This window comes from Colobus angolensis, unplaced genomic scaffold (assembly GCF_000951035.1).
Source record: "Colobus angolensis palliatus isolate OR3802 unplaced genomic scaffold, Cang.pa_1.0 Scaffold702, whole genome shotgun sequence".
Lineage (NCBI taxonomy): Eukaryota > Metazoa > Chordata > Mammalia > Primates > Cercopithecidae > Colobus > Colobus angolensis.
In genome coordinates, this window is record NW_012120733.1 from 102,280 (window position 1) to 114,779 (window position 12,500).

Sequence of the window (12,500 nt, forward strand, 5' to 3'; positions counted from 1 at the left end):
AAAAAAAAAAAAAAAACTTGGAATATATTCTATTGGACTTTAAATTCATATAAAAATATGTACATGTATATATTTTTATTTTTAATTTTTTTGGCTCCCAGCAAGAAAAGAATTTTTGTTTTGTTTGTTGTTGTTTTGGGGTTTTTTTATGTATATATATTTTAATGCATCTATACAGACTTTTTTGAACTTGGATTTCTTTGTTCTTATCTATACATACTTTTTTTTTTTTTTTTTTTTGAGATGGAGTTTTGCTCTTGTTGCCCAGGCTGGAGTACAATGGTGCGATCTTGGCTCACTGCAGCCTTCACCTCCCAGGTTCAGGCGATTCTCCTGCCTCAGCCTCTCGAGTAGCTGGGATCATAGGCGTCTGCCACCATGTCTGGCTAATTATTGCATTTTTGGTAGGAATGGGGTTTCACCATGTTGGTCAGGCTGATCTTGAACTCCTGACCTCAGGTGATTCACCCGCCCCGGTCTCCCAAAGTGCTGGGATTACAGGTATGAGCCACCATACCCAGCCTATACATACTTTTTAAAAATAGAATGATAATAGTGAATAGAGGCATGGTGTAAGTGTCAGCGTGTGGAACCCTGTGTGACTAATGACAAGTGGTTCTGACAGGACAGATGCCACACCTGCTTAAGTTCCATGGCCAAGTGCAAATCCTTAACCAATTCGCCTTAACCGATTCTCCTTTTCCCACAGAACATTCCTGCCTCAGACCACTACGTGGGGCCAAATGGCTTTAAAAGTCTGGCTCAGGAGGCCACGAGATTAGCAGAAAGGTGAGCAGCATTAGAGGGCACCTCTGCTTCAAGCCGTCTCTGCCAGGTCAGACTTGAATAAGACGGTAGGGTATCAGGGACCCAAGCATCATATTTATTCTCTCCAGGCTCCTTTGCAGCCATTCCCTACCTTGAAACCAATTTTTAACCACTTGGCTTTTACTGCATGTGAGTGGCCACTGGGCAGGGTCATTTGGCAGGAGTTGGGGGTGAGGGTGTTTCTTTCCCACATTTCCCTATGACTCACAGTATGGCTGTGGTGTATGTCAGATGTGATTCCTCGGACCACGTCAAATGAATCAGCCCTTGGAAGAGAAAGCTCTGCAGCTTTCAGGGACTCCCACACCAAGCCTGGGAACAAGTAGCAACGAGTTGTTTGTTAGCCTGTGGGGGCCAAGACTGCAGAGGGGGAACTTCCTCCTGAAAACCGGCTCTGCAGGGCCCCAATGATAACATGCATCTCCCTTCATCCTTGACTCTGACTAGAAATCCTATGGTGTTTAAGGGGTTTGCTGGTAGGGGAGTGCTCAGCAGGGTGGCAGACTCTGTTAATCCAAAGTGGAATTCAGTCAGCGGAAGAGGGTTGATTTGTGTATTTGTAACATGAGCTGCCTCCTGAGTGCATTGATTTTTGGTTCTGTTTCTTTGGGTTTTTTTTTTTTTCAAAAAAGCACTTTTTAGAACCAGGAGGAACCAAAAGTATCCAGGGAACTTTTATAGACATGCTTTGTCCCCCTGGTGGTGGGTCCAGTTTAGAGCTGAAGCGAAAGTGAGTAGAGGTTGAATCCTGGGTGAAATAAGACCTAGAGGTTTCTTCCTGCAGCAGACAACTTACAGATGCAGTGTTTTATCACCTGAGACTGCTCCCACCCATCTCCACCCTCCACTCTGCTCCGGGCCTCCAGTGATTATGCCATAAACGAAAAAGATCACTACAAGGTCTATGACATGAGGCGAATTCTCCAAAACACCTTCTGCTTCTTGATAGAGCCTCTAATTCCATGTAATTTGGGTCAGTTCTGTAGGGTTTTTCTAAATCAAACCAGCTCCCCTACTCTTTGCCCTTCGTTTAACTGAACGACCGAAAGGAAGCCCTTTGCGTGAAAACTCTTATTCTTTTGTTTTTAATCCTTTCAGCCACGTTGAGTCGGCCAGTAACATGGAGCAACTGACAAAAGAAACTGAGGACTACTCCAAACAAGCCCTCTCACTGGTGCACAACGCCCTCCGTGAAGGAGGCGGAAGCGGAAGCAGTAGCCTGGACGGTGCCGTGGTGCAGGGGGTTGTGGAAAAGTACGTTCCTATGGGTCCTCCCGTGGCTCATTATACCTTGGATACTCCCAGGGCAAAATGCTAACCGTACTTGAGGGGCACCGTACTAGCTGTAAAAACATATTATTCATGAGAATAAGAGGGCCGAAAACATGGGAGTTTTACTTTGGGGAAAAGTAGATATTTTTAAGACTGGAAGAAAAAAAGGTTGGTTAGTTTAAATAAAATTTATGTTTTGATTGTGATTACAATACTTGGAGGTATGGTCACTCTCTGGTGTATGAAGTGTGTGAGTAAACCCATCTGATGGCATGGGGAGATATAAAAATACAGAAATATATTTCTGTTATCAAGAAGTGGGGAACTTGGGATTGAATTTTTCTGACCCAACCTGTATAAATTAAAAGGCTTATGTTTAGTAGAGAGGGACACGTATTTGATAAATAATTTTATTTGGTTCTTCTGGTTATTCCAACTACATACTTGCAAGACAACAGGGTGAAATTTTGTTTTTATTAAGAAAAAAAGGGGGGCTGGGTGTGGTGGTTCACTTTTGTAGTCTCAGCTACTTGGGAGACTGAATTGGGAGGATTGCTTGAGCGTGGGAGGATGAGGCTGCAGTGAGCTGTGATCACGCCACTGCACTCCAGCCTGGACAACAGAGTGAAACCCTGTCTCAAAGAAAAAAAAAAAAGAATTCTCAAAGTCCTCTTTTTGTTACTGCGCCCTCCCCACCCCACCCCCAATACCAGATTGGAGAAAACCAAGTCCCTGGCCCAGCAGTTGACAAGGGAGGCCACTCAAGCAGAAACTGAAGCAGATAGGTCTTATCAGCACAGTCTCCGCCTCCTGGATTCGGTGTCTCAGCTTCAGGGAGTCAATGATCAGTCCTTTCAGGTGAGGGCATCCGGCCTGTGTGCTTGACATACAGGAGGGCCATAAATACTTTCTTCTCTGGGGGTGCCATAATATTGTTCAAGCATTCAGTTTTTTCTCCATGTTGACCGTTTCTATTTTAGAGTGGGAAGAGTATTTAGCCTTCTCATTATCCATTTCCTTGTTCTTAAACCCCAATCCTAGTCTCTGGAAAGGCTTTGACCCATACTAAACCTATTACTGGATAAAAGTTTTATGTATCTTCCTTAGTTCTGGGGACTGTTGAAATCTGTGGGAAATTTTTATAAAGTTTTTTGTTTACACTTGAGTCCAACCTATAGTATATCTCTATGTATAGCCACTCGGAGATGACTTGTTCTCAAAAGTTTTGCATTGTTTCTGCCATCAGTTCCCTTAACAATTCCAAACTTATTCGATTAAGAAAATTTTGTTTACTACCTACAGAAAAAAAATTCACAATTCCCATGGATATATGTTCCCATGAATATATAAACTAACATGTAAAAATTTTAAAAATAAGAAAGAACAAACACAAAGCCTGTTTCACATTGAGGGGACCTGCTGCCTTACTTTCATGGGGCATACTGACTCATTTCTGTTAGGTTTGGGGCCTGGATGGCTAGTGACTATTTTCTTGGCTTCTTAAGGCTGTTGCTATTTTCAAACAATGGTGCCAGGTCCTAACAAAGCTAATGTGGTAACTGGTAAGCAGAAGTCAGACTCCTTGGTTTCTTTGGGCTCACAGGTGGAAGAAGCAAAGAGGATCAAACAAAAAGCTGATTCACTCTCAAGCCTGGTGACCAGGCATATGGATGAGTTCAAACGTGCACAAAAGAATCTGGGAGACTGGGAAGAAGAAACACAGCAGCTCTTACAGAATGGAAAGAATGGGAGAGAGGTATTATTTTGTTAATTCATTAACTCAGTAAACATGTATTGAATGCCTACCATATGAATACATATGGCAAGAAGAATAATCAAAAGCTCTCTGACCAGGCACGGTGGCTCATCCCTATAATCCCAGCACTTTTAGAGACCAAGCCGGGAGGATCACTTGAACTCAGGAGTTTGAGACCAGCATAGGCAACATAGTGAGGCCCCTATCTCTACAAAAAATAAAAAATAAAAAAATAACTGGGCATGATGACACATGCCTATAGTCCTAGCTACTTGAGAGGCTGAGGTGAGAGGATCACTTGAGCTCAGGAATTCGAGTGAGCCATGATTACATCACTGTACTCCAGCCTGGGTGACAGAGCAAGACCTTGTTTCTGGAAAAATCAACAATGAAGGCACTGCTTATGGAAGAAGTAACAGTTGCAGAGATCTTGGTGTGATTAGCTCAACTCCACCCAGTGAGTCAGCCCTCAAACCTAGGAATAGGACCTAGGCCTCTTGGGTCTAATTTTGGTCTAGCTCAGTCTACTACTTGACTTCAGGAAATATCTAGAGTTTAAAATTATGATTTATAAAACCATTCCTGTCCCTGATGGTGGACTAGAGTTTGACCGTTCTCTATATGGAATGTGTTGTGGACTTATAAAGTTTGCTCTGTCCCAGATTGTAGAGGGGTTTGCTACAGCACCCCTAGACTCTGCAGTGAATCACAACAATCTGCTGTCATGAAAAGAAATGTGTCAGAGTGATTTTGCCAGCAGGAATGTACTTCCTCTAATCTTGTTCTGTCTGCCTTTTTATAGAAATCAGATCAGCTGCTTTCCCGTGCCAATCTTGCTAAAAGCAGAGCACAAGAAGCACTAAGTATGGGCAATGCCACTTTTTATGAAGTTGAGAGCATCCTTAAAAACCTCAGAGGTTAGTACTTCATGGTTCAGGTCACTTGAGTATTTTAAGGGTATAGCCATGACCGATTTCCTTTGAATTCTCGTATATCTCTCGAAGTGGCAGGTATATTGGTATACCTTAGTAAATATCTTTCTAAATAAAATATTAATACATTAATATTTAATATAGTAGTAATAATAGAGCTAGATGTCAGAAGTCTTGAGTTCTGATTTCTGCTGGGCCACCTGACCAGGCCAGACTAGCTGTGTGACCATAGGCAAGTCATGTAACCTTTCCAGAACCTAATATCTTCCTCTTTAGAGACAAGGTTAAACTATGTGATCTCTAAGGTCCCTCACAGATGCAACATACCACTACTGTACAGACATTTTTCCTTTTCCTCTGTAGTCTGGTTGGTTCCAGTATGGAACTGATATGTTTCTTTGTGGTGATAACAGAGCAACCTTTGTCACTGCATCTAGATCCCAGGAGATTTGGATTTGTGCCTTGCAGAGATTTCATTAAAATGTCAGGCTTCTTCAGTAAAGCACAAAAGAGAAACATTCCTAAAATTTTGGAATTTTTTTCATGGAAAGTACCTCTCTATCCATTCAAACCTAAACCCAATTCTTATCATTGGAGCTTAGGGCTTAAAGCTCTGGCTTGATGCTTTGGGCTTCAAAGATTCTACCTGCTTCTGATCCACTCTGCAGTTTCGATACTCTTGCAGTGCTGTGGAACTTGGGCTGATTGTCGGTTTCTCTAAGCAACAGAATAATTATAACCCCTCCAATGCATCTTTTAAGATGCTTTCTCTTAGATAGGACAGTTAATTCCAGCTGCAACGTCCCACACCCTCACCCCCAGTCAGTAATAACACTCTTTCAGGAATTTTTCTTTACATCAGCCCCTTTCACTCATTTGTAAGTTTGCTTTCATCTTCATGGCAGTGTTTTCTTTTCTTCATTTCAGAGTTTGACCTGCAGGTGGACAACAGAAAAGCAGAAGCTGAGGAAGCCATGAAGAGACTCTCCTACATCAGCCAGAAGGTTTCAGACGCCAGTGACAAGACCCAGCAAGCAGAAAGAGCCCTGGGGAGTGCTGCTGCTGACGCACAGAGGGCAAAGAATGGGGCCAGGGAGGCCCTGGAGATCTCCAGTGAGATTGAACAGGTAAAAGAGAAATCGACATGTGTGTTGATACCGGTAGCACCAAACACAAGGGTGGTGTGGAGGGAAAGAGAGCATTGAGCTTATTTTAACCTCTGAGGCTCAGAGCCCTGTTGTGGTCCATGGCAGCCCCAGATTAAAAGACTATGACAGCAAAGAGGCATGACAGAGAATGATGTGTTTTTTGTCCTCTGGGTTTTCCCAAATGGTTCCTAACTCCGTTCAACATTTGGTGAGCGTTGAATTGAGACGGAAGCAATGTCTTGCCACTGACCTTCCTAGTCCCTAAAAACATACCCCCAAATTAGCTTGTTTGAGGCAAAGCTTGGCAAAGGGTGTGTCCCTAAGTCTGATTCTCTCATTATTCATCTAAGTTACTCCATCAGGGCCTGGCTGCAGCTGTATTTTTTCTACGTTTGTCTTTGGGATGCTTTTGTACCTCACCCCTATCTCTCCTTCCGTCCCTGGCTCCTTTTCTTCTCCCAGGAGATTGGGAGTCTGAACTTGGAAGCCAATGTGACAGCAGATGGAGCCTTGGCCATGGAAAAGGGACTGGCCTCACTTAAGAGTGAGATGAGGGAAGTGGAAGGAGAGCTGGAAAGGAAGGAGCTGGAGTTTGACACGAATATGGATGCAGTACAGATGGTGAGTTCCTGTTGCTTTCAACATGAGATCCCTTTCAACTTGCCAACATGGAAAATACCTTTTCAAGGCTGGTTTGTGCTTATTTGTCTGCAGGTGATTACAGAAGCCCAGAAGGTTGACACCAGAGCCAAGAACACTGGGGTTACAATCCAAGACACACTCCACACATTGGATGGCCTCCTGCATCTGATGGGTATGTGAAGTACCCACATTCTCCAGGGCTTTGCTCCAGAACACTCACTATACCTAGCCCTAGTGAAGGGGAATCTCAGCTTTCCTTAAGGATATCAGTAAATGTGCTTTGTTTCCAGGCCCAGATACTTTGGGCAGGTTCCCTTACATTTACTGGACCCTGTTTTACCATTGCTAAGATAGGTCACTGAACACCTATTGCACTTGTGGGTAAAGGTCTGTGGGCCAAAGAACTGGGTGTATACAAGCAACTTCACAGAACACGAGACAGCTTGGGAATCCTGCTTAGGAGTGTGGCCTGGACCCTGAGAAGCCAGTGGACAGTTTTAAGCAGAGGAATAACATCACCACTGTATAAGATCCCTAGGGCAGCCAAGTGGAGAAAAGCTTGAAGGGGGGTTAGAGAGAAGGCGGGTTAGAGAGGAGGGGGTTAGAGAGAAGTTAAGATATTGTTGAAATAATTGAGGAGAGAAATGACAGGAGCCTGCTCTAAGGCAGTAGAATGGTGGCTGGGAAGATGTGAAGGAAGATTCTGCCAGTCTGTGAAGTCAAGAATCATTTGCCGGCTGGGTGTGGTGGCTCACGCCTGTAATCCTAGCACTTTGGGAGACTGAAGCAGGTGGATCACCCGAGGTGAGGAGTTCAAGACCAGCCTGGCCAACATGGTGAAATCCTGTCTCTACTAAAAGTACAAAAATTATCCAGATGTGGTCATGGGCGCCTGTAATCCCAGCTACTCGGGAGGCTGAGGCAGGAGAATCGCTGGAACCCAGGAGGCGGAGGTTGCAGTGAGCCAAGATGGTACCACTGCACTCCAGCCTGGGGGACAGAGCAAGACTATCTCAAAAAAAAAAAAGAATCGCTTGCCGATTTTACGTTTGTTCCTTCCCAAACCAAAGTTATACCTTGATGTAACCAGTGGGAGGAACTTGAGCTGCTTGGGTAAATAACCCAGAAGAAATGTGGTGAGAGTAGGCCTGTAAGATAATTTTAGGAAGATCTGATGGCACAATGTGGAAGAAAATCAGATTTCCCTACAGAATCACTCCCAGAAGAAAACTTATTTTGGTTAAATTTCTGGATTTAGATAGAGCTGATATCAAACCCTTATTTGGACTGTTTTATCAAGCTTGGACTGCAGCAGATGTGGAACTAGGGATTCGTCACAGATTCCAGTAACATTTAGGAAAAGGTTTGGCTCTGCTATTCCAGTTCAGTAGAACACGTTTAAAACTGGATTTTTCTGTAGGGTGTCATCATCACCCTGAGAGACCAATATCATCTGTGTTGTTAGAGTCTTGGGTCTGCTTTGTGATCCAATGAGTCTACAACAGTAAAATGCCCTCAAAGGATTGAGAAGAAAAAAAAAAAAACCACAAACCTTCCCAACTGAAACTTTAGCAAGACTGTTTAGTGTTCTTAAAAAAAAAAAAGGCAATGAAACTAATGAGACCTGTAAAGAGAATATGAGAGAGTAGGGACAGCAGGGTAGATGGAAGCTATTAAATATTTACTATGTGTCAGGTATCATGCCAGATATTTTCATGGTGTAATATCATTTGTCTTGTAAAAGTCCTCTATGGTGGGTTTTATCATTTTAATTATTTTATTTCATGAAGGACTGAACTGAGGCTCAGAGGTTAATAATGCCCCACAGGTCACATAGTAAATTGTAGAGCCAGGATCCAAACTGAGATATTTTTGCCTCCAATGCTTGTGTTCTTTTCTAGCAACTCGTGCCACCTTCCCATAAACAAGGTTATTTTGTTCCCAAGCTTACTTAACTTCCTCTGTGTGTCATAAAATCCTAAATTCCTAAATTCTCCCTGACCCCAAGTGACAGATCCATTTGGATCAGCATTTTTGTTACAGTGTTGTTTCTACTCTGTGTGCTCTCTTAAGTCCTGGAGCAATAAGAGATTAACTGTTCTAGGTATAATAAACTCATGCAGTCAAATACTATCACTTCAGCTCAGATATGTGAGGCAACTTGACCTTGAGTTCGAATTGACCAAGGGCCACTCAAACCTATTTGAATTAAATGGGTCTGGCCAGGTGCTCTTCATATTGACGTTAGTTTTAAAGAGTCTATGGGTAACACATACCTGAACGAATGTGATTTTATTTTAAATTGGAAATAAAATAACTTCTAGTCGGATGACTGCTGTTTCAGGCCAGAATGATGTCTGACATCAATTTCTAGCAGCTGGAATCCATTCCCCAAATGGCAAAGCATACCTTGGCCTCTTTAACCCTGAAGCTCAGCCAGTTTCTAAAGGTCTTCTAATAGAAAACAGCAAGATATTTCTTAAGAGTGGTTTGGAAAGCATAATTTGGAGTTGAATCTAATCCTAGCAGTGACCTATGTTAGGCAAAGGGCTTGGATAGTGCTCAGTCCCCTCTGACTTTCAGTCCTCTTTTTTTTTTTTTTTTTCTCAGAGCGTTAACTACTGACCCTAACACGAAAGGAAAACTCTAGACATCATGTTGCTGAACTAGATAGCTCAGAGTCTTGAACAGCATTGTTCATAGTCTAGTAGCTAGGCTAGCCTTCTCAGGACTCTTTCTAGATGATTTCTAATTTAAAACAAGCTTTAAAATTCATGGTATACTATTTGCTATAGGCAAGTGGAAACAGGAATTAGTTATGGGTATAGAAAGGCAATCATGTTGAAGGAAATCTAACTACAGCTTTTCTATGTTAACTCATGTCTCATTCCTTGAAATAGACCAGCCTGTCAGTGTAGATGAAGAGGGGCTGATCTTATTGGAGCAGAAGCTTTCCCGAGCCAAGAACCAGATCAACAGCCAACTGCGGCCCATGATGTCAGAGCTGGAAGAGAGGGCACATCGGCAGAGGGGCCACCTCCATTTGCTGGAGACAAGCATAGATGGGATTCTGGCTGATGTGAAGAACTTAGAGAACATTAGGGACAACCTACCCCCAGGCTGCTACAATACCCCAGTTCTTGAGCAACAGTGAAGCTGCCATAACGATTTCTCAACTGAGGTTCTTGGGATATCTCAGGGCTCGGGACCATGTCATGTGGGTGGGTGGGATGGGAACATTTGAACATATTTAATGAGTATGCTCATGTCAACTGACCTGACCCCATTCCTGATCCCGTGGCCAGGTTGTTGTCTTATTGCACCATACTCTTTGCTTCCTGATGCTGGGCAATGAGGCAGATAGCACTGGGTGTGAGATTGACCAAGGATCTGAACTCCAAAGAATAGACTGGATAGAAGGACAAACTGCGCAGGCAGATGTTTGCCTCAGAATAGTCATAAATGGAGTCCTGGAATTTGCACAAGTGCTGTTGGGTTACAGTCAACTTATTCTTTGAGTAATGTGACTAAAGGAAACAAACTTTGACTTTGCCCAGGCATGAAATTCTTCCTAATGTCAGAACAGAGTGCAACCCAGTCACACTGTGGCCAGTAAAATACTAATGCCTCATATTGTCCACTGCAAGCTTCTTGCTGATCAGAGTTCCTCCTACTTACCACCCAGCATGTGAACATATTCTCCACTTTCAAGCTGGAGGAAGTGAGCAGTGTTGGAGTGAGGACCTGTAAGGCAAGCCCATTTGGAGCAATGGTGCTTGCTGGTGCCTGCCACTTTTAAGTTCTGGACCCGGGCATGACATCCTTTCTTTTAATGATGCCATGGCAACTTAGAGATTATTAAAGCGTTTCCTACCAGCAAAGCAAATGTTGGGAAGGCATTTATGTTTTCAGTTTAAAAGTGATAGAAAAGTGTGGCTTGGGCATTGAAAGAGGTAAAATTCTCTAGATTTCTTAGTCCTAATTCAATCCTACTTTTCAAACACCAAAAATGATATGCATCAATGTATTTTATCTTATTTTCTCAATCTCCCCTCTCTTTCCTCCACCCATAACAAGAGAATGTTCCTAATCACACTTCAGCTGGGTCACATCCATTCCTCCATTCATCTTTCCATCCATCCTTCCATCCATTACCTCCATCCATCCTTCCAACTTATATTTATTGAGTATCTACTGTGTGCCAGGGGCTGGTGGTACAGTGTTGACATAGTCTCTGCCCTCATAGAGTTGATTGTCTAGTGAGGAAGACAAGCATTTTTAAAAAATAAATTGAAATCTACAAACCTTGTTTGTCACAAGTGGTGTTTATTGCAATAACTGCTTGGTTTGCAACCTCTTTGCTCAACAGAACATATGTTGCAAGACCCTCCCATGGGGGCACTTGAGTTTTGGCAAAGCTGAGAGAGCTCTGGGTTGTGCACATTTCTTTGCATTCCAACTGTCACTCTCTGCCTTTCTACAACTGATTGCAACAGACTCTTGAGTCATGATAACTCCAGTGGGAATTCCTGGAGAAACCAGAGGCACTTCCACCTCGGCTGGGAAGACTATGGTGCTGCCTTGCTTCTGTATTTCCTTGGATTTTTCTGAAAGTGTTTTTCAATAAAGAACAATTGCTAGATGCCTGGGGTCAGTTTCTGATTTACTAAACTCTAAGCCTATCATGGTACCAAAGCAATGGAAATGAAAATGCCACAGAAATGGCAATAGGTCCTAGAGTTAGCATCTTCAGATGCTTCTCTTCTGAAGCATCTTACTTTGCTCTTTCCAACCATAAGGGATTGATGATGCTGTCAATGAGATTTTTATGAGGTTTAACTGATGCTGTCTCCTAAGCATAAAGCTTTATTTCTAGAACAACTCAAGCTGGATGGAGGAGGGTGGTATAGTTAATATTCTTATCTTTTTCATCAGCTATAAAATGAAGGTAAAATTAATAGTTTGTGGTGCATACGTCATGCTTTTTAAGAAGTTAAAATGTACTAAATTAAGATCATGAATTGGCCATCTACACAAGTGACTGAGGAAAGAATCCTGCTTGTGTCCATTGACCCCCAAATTCTGATAGGTCTGGTCACTTTGCTTTACCTTCTATGAAAATGAATTTGTAATCCTGTCTTGGCATACCCAATTACACATTCTACAGATCTCTTGCTGTAATAAACAACCAGTGCCCAGACTCCACAGTCATTTCAGAGGCCTTGCCATTTACAACATGTGACTTCTGAGGTTGCCTGGGGGATGGAGGGTTATGGCCATTCCAGCAGGTTGTCACCAGCTGATGGAAAGGGAAAAGAACATGGAGTAAGGAGACACAGGAAGGCCAAGCTTAGGAGGGCCTCACATGCCATGGTCCAAAACCCATGAAAACAATCACATCTACCCTGCAAAGGGGTCTGGAAGATGTAGTCCTTTGTTGGAAGCCACTTCTCAGTGACAATTCTACATTATGAAAGGAGAAAATGCATTGTCGGTGATTGGCTGTCTCTTCCAAGCGTAAGATTAGACAGTATGTGTTCTAAGAAACTTGGTGACGGATCCCATTAGTTAATAACCATGGTATGTGTAATCATATAAGGATTCCTCAATGGAATAGATTGTTTTAAAAGTCGTAAGAGGCTGGGCGCGGTGGCTCACGCCTGTAATTCCAGCACTTTGGGAGGCCGAGGTGGGCAGATCACATCAAGAGATTGAGACCATCCTGGCTAACACAGTGAAATCCTGTCTCCACCAAAAATATAAAAAATTAGCTGGACGTGGTGGCGAGCACTTGTAGTCCCAGCTACTCGGGAGGCTGAGTCAGGAGAATGGCGTGAACCTGGGAGGCAGAGCTTGCAGTGAGCCGAGATCGTGCCATTGCACTCAAGCCTGGGTGACAGAGCAAGACTCCGTCTCAAAAAA

At 43.1% G+C, this 12,500-nt stretch overlaps 1 protein-coding gene across 1 annotated transcript in view; it reads left to right on the top strand.

Annotated features, from left to right (window-relative positions):
- Positions 1-11,220, top strand: part of LAMC2 (laminin, gamma 2) — a 58,772-nt gene extending 47,552 nt beyond the window's left edge. Inside the window, exons 15-23 of the mRNA XM_011927261.1 lie at positions 710-789; positions 1,927-2,082; positions 2,814-2,958; positions 3,704-3,856; positions 4,659-4,773; positions 5,716-5,915; positions 6,399-6,557; positions 6,651-6,750; positions 9,479-11,220. Of these exons, the coding sequence (XP_011782651.1) occupies positions 710-789; positions 1,927-2,082; positions 2,814-2,958; positions 3,704-3,856; positions 4,659-4,773; positions 5,716-5,915; positions 6,399-6,557; positions 6,651-6,750; positions 9,479-9,732 (1,362 nt within the window). The 3' untranslated portion in view covers positions 9,733-11,220. The remainder of the gene's footprint in view (positions 1-709; positions 790-1,926; positions 2,083-2,813; positions 2,959-3,703; positions 3,857-4,658; positions 4,774-5,715; positions 5,916-6,398; positions 6,558-6,650; positions 6,751-9,478) is intronic.
- Positions 11,221-12,500: the final 1,280 nt, after the last annotated feature.